Genomic DNA, 12,649 nt, shown 5'->3' with positions numbered 1-12,649 from the left:
GAAGTGCCAAAGCCAGAGGTCCACGCCTGGGTAAACTCCCACTGTTCAAAAAGGCTTTGCCTGAGTAAAAATGAAGGACTCTATTGTGCTGTTAAGGCCCAGCCAACCAGTAAGGGAAAGTCCGGAGGGGGTGTGACCAGCTATCCTCTACGTCCAGCCAGAAGCTGAGCTGGTCACTGCAAAAGGGGTAGTGCGGCTTTGGCTCTGCTCCTTCTCGGTCCCCAGTAGAGGAGGTATTTCTGACAGTAGCACTATCCCTTGGTAGCCCCAGAGCTCCCTGAGCCAAAGACTGCTATTGTGCCAACTCCTGAGAGGACAGGGGCGAGAGAGTCCTTGTTACCATCTCCCCACTTACACATCTTGCAGTGGCTGGGCATAATCTTGAAGTGAATAGGATCTCTGGATTTGGCTGATACTGAATAGGTGGTTGGCATTTTATTCAAAAAGGGGCAAATTTTGACATCCTTACCCAGGCAAAACTTCCCCTGAAGTTGAATTAAGTAAATAGAGTGGGATTTGGCCCATAATCCTATTTTTACAACTTTTATTATGTGCACTATTATACTTCTCAAATGCACAAGTTTTTAATAAAAAATAAACACAAAAAAGGCAGATAATATCCTTTAGCTGTTTTTTTTATAGACCCGAGCTTATCCTGAATTGATTACATCCACGAGGATACAAGATTTAGATATGAACGGAGAGCTGTATTTAAATTATGCCTAGTTTACAGTAATTAATCTATCCAGCTTGCCCCTCAAAAAGCTAAAAGAAAAACTATCCTCAATTTTATCCAACCATTAAAAATGCCTCTGAAGCTTTTAGACTTGAATTTAGAACTTTTGTGGACAGTTAAAGAAACTATTAACTGGAACAATTTTTGTCTTTGATATTGTACAGTGACATTTAGTTGATGAGCAAGCTATTTTAGAACCATTTGTGTTTAGGACATTTTCCATATGATAAAGCAAATATATATAAATATTAATATGTATCTTCATTCCATCTGAATCGCTCACAATGGACTGATCAAAATATGCAATTTACTTGATCAAATCTTTACATGTTAATTAGTTCCCTGGAGCATTTAGGAAATCAAATATATCAAACACCACACGGTTTACTTACAGCACTTTAAGACTGAAAAGGCCAGCAAATGCTCCCCTGGGAATGTATGTCAAGCCATTTCCTGCAAGACGTCTGCAGGGTTTAAAAAAAAAAAAAAAAAAAGGTAAATACATTTCTCTTCATGTGGAATTAATTTGGTTGTTAAAATGCAACATGAGTATGTTTGAACCACAGATGCCAAAGGCAGTTGTTTAGGAGCCTTGTTTTGTCATCATTAATATACTGTTAAAAAAAAGATCCTGTAACTGTGTAGTCAATTTACTGGCAGCTGGGCTGCAGAGACAAATGCACTTTCACTATAAATCAAGTTTATGGTTTACAATGCATATCTAATTGTTCATACTGTTCTTTTTAAAGAGTAAACAATGTCTAATACTAAAATATAAATAGGCTGACTACCAGTGGTATTATGGAACGTTCTGGCTCATATTTTTAGATCTGTGCACGCATAATTTGTGTGTTCATTTTAATGCAATTGTGCACACAATCACAGTACATGCACACATTAATGATCATGGCTCATTTACCATGACTGCACATGAAGTAATGGGACATGCATCTTTTCCCCAGGCTCATCTTTATAAAAATGTGGCCCTCAATGTAATTGCTAAAATTTCTTACAATACTTCCCATTTAGAACATAAGAATGGCCGTACCGGGTCAGACCAAAGGTCCATCTAGCCCAGTATCCTGTCTACCGACAGTGGCCAATGCTAGGTGCCCCAGAGGGAGTGGACCAACAGGCAATGATCAAGTGATCTCTCTCCTGCCATCCATCTCCATCCTCTGACAAACAGAAGCTAGGGACACCATTCCTTACCCATCCTGGCTAATAGCCATTAATGGACTTAACCACCATGAATTTATCCAGTTCTCTTTTAAACGCTGTTATAGTCCTAGACTTCACAACCTCCTCAGGTAAAGAGTTCCACAAGTTGACTGTGCGCTGCGTGAAGCAGAACTTCCTTGCATTTGTTTTAAACCTGCTGCCTATTAATTTCATTTGGTGACCCCTACTTCTTGTATTATGGGAATAAGTAAATAACATTTCCTTATCCACTTTCTCCACATCACTCATGATTTTATATACCTCTATCATATCCCCCCTTAGTCGCTTCTTTTCCAAGCTGAAGAGTCCTAGCCTCTTTAATCTCTCCTCATATGGGACCCGTTCCAAACCCCTAATCATTTTAGTTGCCCTTTTCTGAACCTTTTCTAGTGCCAGTATATCTTTTTTGAGAGGAGGAGACCACATCCGTACGCATTATTCAAGATGTGGGTGTACCATCGATTTATATAAGGGCAATAATATATTATCAGTCTTATTCTCTATCCCCTTTTTAATGATCCCTAACATCCTGTTTGCTTTTTTGACCGCCTCTGCACACTGCGCGGATATCTTCAGAGAACTATCCACGATGACTCTAAGATCTTTTTCCTGACTTCTTTTAGCTAAATTAGCCCCCATCATATTGTATGTATAGTTGGGGTTATTTTTTCCAATGTGCATTACTTTACATTTATCCACATTTCTATAGCACCTCCCCGCCTTTTTTGGGGGGGATGGGGATGATGTCTTACAAACTTAAATAAATAAACATCACAAATGCATTTGTGAGGTCTGCTATTTTTCCAAAAGGAGATGCATTCTTCAGGAAGTGTGTAGAAAAAAAATATCCCATATTTGATGTGAAATAATGGATCTATCGTTCATATATGGCCCCCTGCAATATGGTATCTGAGTATCTCATCATTTTTAAAATATTTATCCCCACATCATCCCTGAGAGGCAAAAAGTACAGCTGGGCAACTGACCCTTAAGATAGGCTAAGTATCTTGTCCAATATCACACACTGAGGGGTTTTTTGTGTGTGTGTGTGTGGGGGGGGGGCAGGCATTTGAACACAGCTCTTCAAAGACTCAAGCTAGAATCCTAATCCATTGGGTCACCCTTCCCTCAACAGAGTAGTAAAAGAGAACACTGTAACAAGGACTTGGCCAATATTGCAATAAAACTCCATACCAAAGACTCCCATCCAAAAAGGCTCTGCTGAGGTTCATACTTTCTGCGTGAAGTGGAATATTCCCTGTGGTAAAGCTTTAACTGGAACACCACACCTGTTCAACAGCTCCTGAATAAGGATCCCAGCTGTTCAGAGGAGGGAGGGGACTGTTAGTGAAAGATGGCCCACGCCTATTTAATTGGAACACTATGCACCTTTACAGTTGTGTTTCACTAGGATAGAACTTATTTTTCCAGTTTTCAGACCCTCATTAGACCTTTTTGTGGCGAATTGCACATTTAGTGTCTTGCACTATTTTGAATTGTAGTAGCTTAAAATCATTTTTTGAAACAAACAAACAACGTTTGGGATTATAATTCTATTAATATACATTCTGTGCCTATTTGGAGGAAATTAAGGGTGAGTTTAGCTGCTTTTTGGAATATATTTGAGTTGATTCTAATTGGCCCAAGATTTTCTCGGTCAAAGTTCTTTTTTGCAGAATTCTCTCTGGGAGAAAATGTACCAGAGTAATTTATCATTTTTCATACAAAGACTTCACGGCCAGCAGGATGAATATTTTAGTCTAATTTGACTTCCTAAAACAAAGAACTTCATCTAGTAATTTCTGCATCAGGACCATGACTTTTAGAAAAACATCTAGCCCTGACTTAAAAACAGCAAGGAAGAAAGAATCTACCATATCCCTAGGTAAATTTTTTCTATGATTAATTATCCTCACAGTTAAAAATGTGTACCTGTTTCTAGTCTGAATTTGTCTAACTTCAGCTTCCAACCACTAGATCACATTATACTTTTGTTCTTCTAGATCAGTGGTGGGCAACTTGTGCCTCGCGGGTTGCACACGGCCTGTCAGGGTAATCCGCTGGGGGGCCACAAGACAGTTTGTTTACATTGACCATCCGCAGGCAGAGCCGCCCGCAGCTCCCAGTGGCTGCGGTTCGCTGTTCGCCACCCCTGCACCGCTTCCCGCAGCTCCCATTGGCCGGGAACAGTGAACCGCGGCCACTGAGAGCTGTGGGCGGTTGTGCCTGCGGATGGTCAATGTAAACAAACTGTCTTGTGGCCCCCCAGCGGATTACCCTGACAGGCTGTGTGCAACCCGGGAGGCACAGGTTGCCCACCACTGTTCTAGATTAAAGAGCCTTCACTATAGACATATCTTCCTCATAAAGGAAGATTCTTGTAGATCCTGATCAAGTCACCTCTTAACTGTGATAACTTAAATAGATTGGGCTTCTTTAGGCTCTCACTCTACAGCAGGTTTTCCAAACCTCAAATAATTTTTGTAGCTCTCTTCTGAACCATTTCCAGTTTGTCAACTTCCTTTCCGAAGTGTGGACACAAGAAGTGGACTCAGGATTGTATTAATGGTCTTACTAATGCTGCATACAGAGATAATACCACCTCCCTATTCCACCCCTGCTTCTGCAGCCAAGGATCACATTCATCTTATTTGCTACAACATCAGATGGGGAGCTCATATTCAACTGGTTATCTACCATAACCCCTAAATATTTTTCAAAGTCATTGCTTTCCAGAGGAGGTACAGTCCTTCCTCTTATAATTGTGGTCTACTTTCTTTGTTCCTAAATGTGTATCCTTGCACTTGGTGGTGTTAAAAATGAGTGCACCTTTCCAAGCAATCCAGGTCAGTTTGCATAATCGTCCCCATCATTATTTACCATTCCACTAATTTTTGTGTCCTCTGCAAACTTTACCAGCAATTATTTTATATTTTCTTTCAGATTATTGTTACAGATGTAGAAAAGCATTGGGCCAAGAACAGATCCCTCCATGATCCCAATAGAAAGATCCCCCATTGCTTGAGGATTCCCCATTTAGAATTACTTTTTGAGATCTATCAGTTAGCCAGTTTTAATCCATTTGATATGGGATGCATTGATTATGTATAGTGCTAATTTTTAATCAGAGTGTCACGTGGGACCAACAGAAGTGTTAAGTATATTATGTCAGCACAGTTACTTTTATCAAGCAAACCTGTGATCACAGCAGAAATAGTATATCAAGGTTGTTGGACAGTACTTATTTTTCATAAAAAGATGTTGATTGGAATTAATTATATTACCATCTTCTAATTTTTTACTGATTGTGTCTATACCAGCCTTTCCATGATTTTGCCAGGGACTGATGTCAGGCTAGCCGACTTACAGTTTCCCAGGTCATCCCATTTATCCTTTTTAAATATTGGCAAAACATTAGCTTTTTTTCCAGTCCTCTGGAATTTTCCCAGTGTTCCAAGATTTGTTTAAAATCAACAATACTGGTTCAGTGAGATCCTTGGCCAATTTGTTTAACACTCTTGGGTGAAAGTTATCTGGTCACTTCTGTAGGGCATGCTGCAAATTTGGTTGCTCTATTCTTGACAGTTTTTTTAATGCTGTCATGTGTTTTTCTACCTGCTATTCCCATTTTACCCCAATCTGGGCACCAAAGGGAAATCAATTCTTTTGTTGCTATCACAGGTAGCTAATCTGTAGGAGATTGGGTTTATTCTTCTCTGAGATGTCGTTCATGTTGTCTGTGTTTAAATTTGAAAGGTTGTATGGTTTTTGAAAGATGCATGCATACTTTGCAATTTTAAATAACATATTGACTGCATTTGCACACTTATATGTTTTCTCAGACAGTCCACAATGAATTTCCATGTGTAGTTAGAATTTTTTTTATGCTTCAGCACTAAAGCCAGTGAGTGCATTGTTTCTGGGGTTTTGTTTCCCATTACACTAAGTCATTCAAGGGAAGCTTGACTTCAGTTGGACTTTGGATGGACTTTGATTAATGATCTGAAACTAGATGGGTAAATACCTCCCTCCCCTACAGAGCTGAGGATGGATGGATTGTCTGCCTCCATGGTGGTGCATTTAGTTAATGATTTCTGAAAGGGGGAATGAATTAGTTTGTTTATAGTCCTTACATAACCAAACATCTGGCTTCTGTTGTTTGTATATGTTTTAAATTTAAATTTCAGAAAAGTTGAAATTTTTTTTTGTTCCCACAGTTCCATGATTTGTTGTTTCAGAAATATTACACTAAACAAAAAGAAGACTGAAATATATGACTTCTCCATAATAAAAAGGCAATTAAAAGGAAACAGAGTTACTGCATTTATTTATTTTTGGAGGCTATTGGTTTAGAATCCCATTTCAGAATCTCACAAATAAAGAACCAGTTCTACAATAACTTACACCTCTGTGGCATAATTTTACTCAGATGAGTAGTCTCATACATCTCAATGGGGCTACTCATATAAGTAACCTTCTGCACGTGTTTGAATTTTTGTAGAAGCACGGGTTGAGCTTGTACACTCAGGGTATGTCTACACTGCAATCCCAGGTAGAAATGCCCACACTAGCATGACAAAATATAGCAGTGTAGATGTGGTGGCAGGGGCTTCATTGCAGGCTATACAAGCACACTGGGGACCTACTCGTCTGGCTGGAACCTGTGTGTTGACAGTGCACTGCTATTTTTAGTCATGCTAGTGCAGGTATGTCTATCTAAGCTGCAGTCACACCTCCGATTGCAGTGTATATGTACCCTAAAATGCTGATTTTTTTTAAAAAAAGTAAAAATTCTGTAAAAAAAAAAACACTAAGCTGATAGAAATGTATATTCCTGCAATTCTGTACTGTTTCAACACAGTTCTGCACAACTAGCAATCTCAGCTCAGGAAAGGAGTTATAGGGGAATAGGTGAGATAATGGCAGATGAGGTTTAAGATCTATTGTCAGAGCTACATAAAAAGATTTGTTTGGTATCTGCTTGGACTATTCCTTGTACATTTATCCTTTTGTACACTTTACTCTTTCTACAGAGACACAGCCATCGGAGATGGTGGTTATTGATGCTGGAATGAGAATGTTCCAGGTTCTGAAAAGTGGGTCTTTTGCTTTTGTTTAATTGGTAAAACACTTCTGGAAACTTCATTAAACAAATAGAAACATTTGCAGTTTTCTTCCTGTCTGTCACAAATGATTGATGCTACAACTTTATTAAGAGCAAACAAAATTCAGTGTAATTATGCTGCTATTTCCAATATTTTGGCACAAGGTGGGGCCCTTTTATAGTTGAAGAATGTTGATCTCCCAGCACAAAAACTTCACTATATGTGGAGTTTCACTATGATGGGTGAGGGCCTGCCTGGCAAAAATGCCACCCACTTGCATCAGTGTGTGGGGGAAATTGATGGGGCTGTGGGGAAATGGGACGGTCCCAGCGGCAAGGGAGGGAGACACTCAACGAGGGACAATAGGTCGCCCCTTCCCCTGGAAGTCTCTGGCACCCATTGGCCAGCTGGGGGAGAGGGATGCTCATTGGCCAGCGTTCCCCTGCTCCCAGGATTTTGCCCCATGCAGGAGCCACATGGAGCCTCTTTCAGCTGTCCACCCAAACTAGAAATGGGAACCTGGCCTGACAGATGCGGTGGGTCTAGCTGATCACCTGTTTAGGGGGTCAGGAAGGAATTTTTTCTCCCATGGGTCAACTGGTGGAGGGCAGGGAGGTTTTTATCTTCCTTGTAGCACTTTCAAGCCACAGTGGGTTAAGCAGGAACATGCTTAGTACCTGACTGAGGTACCAGGGTGGAATTGTTTATTCATCGCAACCTGTGGCCAGTCTCCAGTGCAGTTAAGAGAATAAAATGAATGGTTCCCAGAGGTAAAAGATTTTGATGATGGGTTTGGGCTCAAGTGATAGGGTGAGACCTTGTGGCCCTCATGGGTTGAGATTTCCACCCTGCTGCACCTTCTGTCTCCCTCAAGGGCCAGAAAGGGATTGCATGGGGGGTGCTAGGACTCAGAGAGAGATGAGTCCTTCGGGATAAGCTGAGGAGAGCCTATCCCGTGTTATGGATTATATGGTAAGGGGTCTTGTAACCTTTGCACTGGAACCCATTATATGCCTTGTATAGGAGAGGATGCATGATGAGTGGGTAGCGCCCCTCCCTTGTGTTAACATTTAATAAAAGGTGTGGCCTGCTACTCAATTCCACGTATGTCAGTCCTCATTTTGCTGTTGTGTCCACAACAATATCCCCTTCTCTTTTCCTCCTGGTTAGGCAGGTGACTTTGCATAATTCTGAGCAACCTTATGGCCACTCCTAGCAGTTTGCAGCTTGTAGTAAAAAAAGCTCCTCTTCACTCTCCACTGCGAGCGCTGCAGCAAGGCCACCCCAGCTCCTCCTAACTGCCTGCTGGGAGTAGTAGAAGCGAGGTCAAAAGACAGCAAGCCATCCCTTTATGGGGATTGTGGCAGATTTTCTTCTCAGGTAAGGCCCAGTCCTGTAAAATGTTGAGCCCTTCTGAGAAGTGCTGAGCATCCTCAACTCTGTTTAGAGACAATGGAAGTTGAGGATACGCATCAGCTCTTGGAAGAGCTCAGCGCCATGCAGGACCAAGCCTTTGGAGCAGAAGTAGAAGGGAAGGCAATGATCTTTTTGTAACGGAGCATTTATGCGACATTAATGTGGTAGATAACTGTGCATTTTGATAGGATTAGCACAGTGGAATCTTCTTGTATTGGAATGAACTAAGAGGTTCTGAAGGTGCTGAAATCACTAGGAGTTAAGGGCACATCGCATTTTGTTGGACGTGCTCAACGAACTGCAGGATCAAGCATTGTAAGAAGTGTCACTATTAAAGGAGTGAAAGTCCACTGAAAGTCCAGTGGAGTGAAAGTCCACTGAAATGCACTGAAGTAATTCTGGACTTTCAACTTGCGTCAGTGGAGGTCATTATAAGTCTGTTGTGTTATTATTTGGCTGTTAAAATATAAGAGCAATAGTCAGATTGGATGTGTCTGTTCAGAGAAATGCCAGTGCATGTTCTTTTGTACAGACCAGGCTACAGCTATTTTCATGAAAGATTTTCAATAGCTTGCTTTGTACTTTATTTATTCACTCCAGATTGTATTTGCATATACCACATTGCAACATACTGTGGTATGCAAGCATGTTTGCAACTTGCAATCCTTCTTTGGCTTTCCAAATATACTAGGGGATAGCTATAAATTGTGTTCCTTGAACTACTAGCACTGCCTTTAGCTCTTTCCGACCCTGAATTTTAAATTCCATCTGCTAACTGATTTACTGACATCATCCAGGGGATAAGAGAGTAGGGAAGAACATGTGCCAAGGCTAGTGCTATCATGGATTAGGCCATATTTTTCTTTAAAAAAATGAAGATGATGAACAGGTTACCAGAGTTAATGTCTCTGCTGAATCAGTTTTGAAAGCTATCCATCTTCTCTTGAGAAGGGTGGTTTGACTCCTTTGATGCTAAATTACATACTGTAACTAATACAATCTCCCAGATTGGTAACTGAGAGGAAATAGTAGAGAAGAACCTTAAGGCTATGGCAAAAAGATTTTTGGTTCTGTAAGCAAAAAGTATTAAATGCCCTGATTCTGCAAGGTATTTAAAACATGAACCTAACTTTAAGCATGGGAGCTGTCTCAGAGATATCAGATACTGGCATGCCTAAGTATCTTGCTGAATTGGGCCTAAAACATTAACAGTTATTCTAATTAATGGTAACGCCTTGCTGTATACAAATATAAAATCTACAAAACTTTACTAAAGCATTGATAATCAGCATATCGATCTGTCTCTATGGTGTTTGGGACCAGAGGTAATGGAGAGTATCTAGGTAATTCAGTTTTGTTGTTTTAATATTATTTGCAAGCTTCTGATCCCGCGTCCATCTATCAAAATTGTTTAGAATACTTAATAAAGGTTCAGAGTGAAATTCTGGCCCCACTGAATTCAGTGAAAAAATTCCAATTGACTTCAATAGGGTCAGGATTTTATCTTCCTTATTTAAACCAATCAATTAATTCTCTCTTCTATTGATACCAACACTGAAACATTTATATTCTCTTGTAATACAAAACAGCTGTTACAGTGGGACTGGGGGAAAAAAGTGTAAATATTAGGTATTACAGCAAAATTGAGATTTCTAATTTGTTTTCTAAAATAACTGATTCTAGATGTAAAAAAAAAAAAAGTTTATGCTTCAGGCAGAATTTGCTGATCTTGTTTTTTCTGCTTCTGTCTTGTTTCCTGCCAACCTTCGAGTATTTAATCACCAAAGGCATTCTATTTCTCTTTTTAACTATGATGATGCAAAACCTTTTTTTGCTTCTCAAATCAAAGTAAGAAAGATAGCTCTGTCAATATGGATAACCAGTCTGATATTGCTCTGACAGACTATTAGATTGCGGCAGCTGCCTGTAATTTAATATCTATTTAATGATTATTGCTAGGCCAATCTCAGTAATAATATTTAATGTGTGAAATTAAAACCATATGGCTGATATTTGCTCTAAATCTGCTTTCCTTCCTCCATTTTTGAGGACTTATCTTTCTAGACAAAAAGTTATGAACTGTTGATAATGATGATCATCATCTTTCTTTTTATTTCATTTTGTCTCATTATGAATTAACCACCTAATTATTACGAAGTGATAGATAACGTAAGAAAGGACAGTAATGTGGCCTGAAATTCTATGTCATCAAGAAGCTGATTTGCACTGAGCTCCTGGAACAAAATGTTTAAAAGATGCTCCCTCCTTGCAAACAAGGGGCAAGAGTTAGTTGTGTTGCCCACATATTTACAGCTACTGTGTTCTTTACTCCACTTACATGTTAGTTGAAAATTCAAATACAGCATGTTTCACTGTAGCAAAAGCCCCAAATGGCTTTTAAAATACATGTGCCAAATTCAAAGCTGGTGTAACTGGAGAAGGTCCATTGACTTCAAGCAGTAGAGATGGAAGGAATATGTGATCAGAACACTACACCATCTTTGATCTTGTTCTGGCCTTGATCATTGATGTCTGCCAGTTAAGAAACTGGCTCAAAATGTACTATTACTCCCTCCTTCTACAGAGGGGAGGGAATTTCTCTGCACCTGCAATGATAAGACCACTGAAGATAATGGTCTCATGTTTTGCTAAACTGACCAAGGCCAGTACTGAGGACAAACTCTGTTTTGCTTTTAACACTATAGAGCCCTCCTCTTTTCAGATGGCTCTAACTATGGCACTCTGCTAGAACAGAAGCCACATATCTTCCTCCAGAGCAGACAGCAAGACCAATTGTGAGGAGTACTTGAGTACTCTCAAGTAAGCATCATAATTCTTTCTACCCCAGGCTCTAAACTCATCTCCTACATAAGATCCCAGAGACCTAGGAAACAAGAGATTCAAGTTTACTTTTATATTTGGAAAGTATTATCACTAATAATCAGCCAGCCAATAATCTCAGACTTGCTGGAACTTCTTATTCTAAGTTTAACACTTACATGTAACAATAAATGCTAGGTCAGATTGATCCAAATCCAGAGTTTTGGTTCTAATTTGTTGGGCTAGCCTTAAAGAGTGTACTTCAGATTTTTGAGCATCTATTGTTTTCATCCCTGGTCGCAGTATCAACAGTAAGGGAATAATGTATAATGTCAACAGTAGCATAAGTACATTGAAAAGTGGCGTATTGTTATGAAGATAGTTGGACAGAAAAGTATGGCAATCGTTTTTGTCATTTCCGTGCTATGTGCTAAAGATGGAGACTGTGTAGGGCCAAAATTCTGGTGTTATGTAGTTGCTATTGCACAGTGATGAGTAGCAAACTGAGGCCACAGTCAGGGCATATTACAGATGTTACCACCTCCAGCAGGAATGGTGTGTATGCACTTGTGTTCTGAAGTTCAAAAAAACTTGTGAAAAATGACTCTTTTTGGATGCCTTTTGCCAAATTTCCAGGCTTGTGAATGTGGAAGATGTAAACATGATTTTGGCTGAATTAACAGATAATTGTTTTACAACTACAAGAAAGTAGAAAATTCATACTTCATCAATATTCCACACAAAGATGGACTACAAGCTATCAGGAACAGTATCCCCGATAATGTCACAGCTAACCTGGTGGCTGAACTTTGTGATTTTGTCCTCACCCACAACTATTTCACATTTGTGGACAATATATACCTTCAAGTCAGCGGCACTGCTATGGGTACCTGCATGGCCCCACAGTATGCCAACATTTTTATGGCTGACTTAGAACAACGCTTCCTTAGCTCTCGTCCCCTAACACCCCTACTCTACTTGCGCTACATTGATGACATCTTCATCATCTGGACCCATGGAAAAGAAGCCCTTGGGGAATTCCACCATGATTTCAATAATTTCCATCCCACCATCAACCTCAGCCTAGATCAATCCACACAAGCGGTCCATTTCCTGGACACTACTGTGCTAATAAGCGATGGTCACATAAATACCACCCTATACAGGAAACCTACTGACCGCTACACTTACCTACATGCCTCCAGCTTCCATCCAGGACACACCACATGATCCATTGTCTACAGCCAAGCTCTAAGATATAACCGCATTTGCTCCAATCCCTCAGATAGAGACAAGCACCTACAAGATCTCTATCAAGCATTCTTAACACTACAGTACCCACCTGCTGAAG

At 40.0% G+C, this 12,649-nt stretch overlaps 1 protein-coding gene across 3 annotated transcripts in view; it reads right to left on the bottom strand.

Annotated features, from left to right (window-relative positions):
• LGR5 (leucine rich repeat containing G protein-coupled receptor 5) overlaps window positions 1-12,649 on the bottom strand; it is a 128,870-nt gene that overhangs the window by 51,040 nt on the left and 65,181 nt on the right. For all 3 annotated transcript variants that reach the window (XM_005280063.5, XM_042860127.2, XM_042860128.2), the window contains exon 3: window positions 1,129-1,200. In XM_005280063.5, the coding sequence (XP_005280120.2) occupies window positions 1,129-1,200 (72 nt within the window). The remainder of the gene's footprint in view (window positions 1-1,128; window positions 1,201-12,649) is intronic.

Source organism: Chrysemys picta, chromosome 1, assembly GCF_011386835.1.
Source record: "Chrysemys picta bellii isolate R12L10 chromosome 1, ASM1138683v2, whole genome shotgun sequence".
NCBI lineage: Eukaryota > Metazoa > Chordata > Testudines > Emydidae > Chrysemys > Chrysemys picta.
This window is presented reverse-complemented; position numbering and strand designations above follow the sequence as displayed.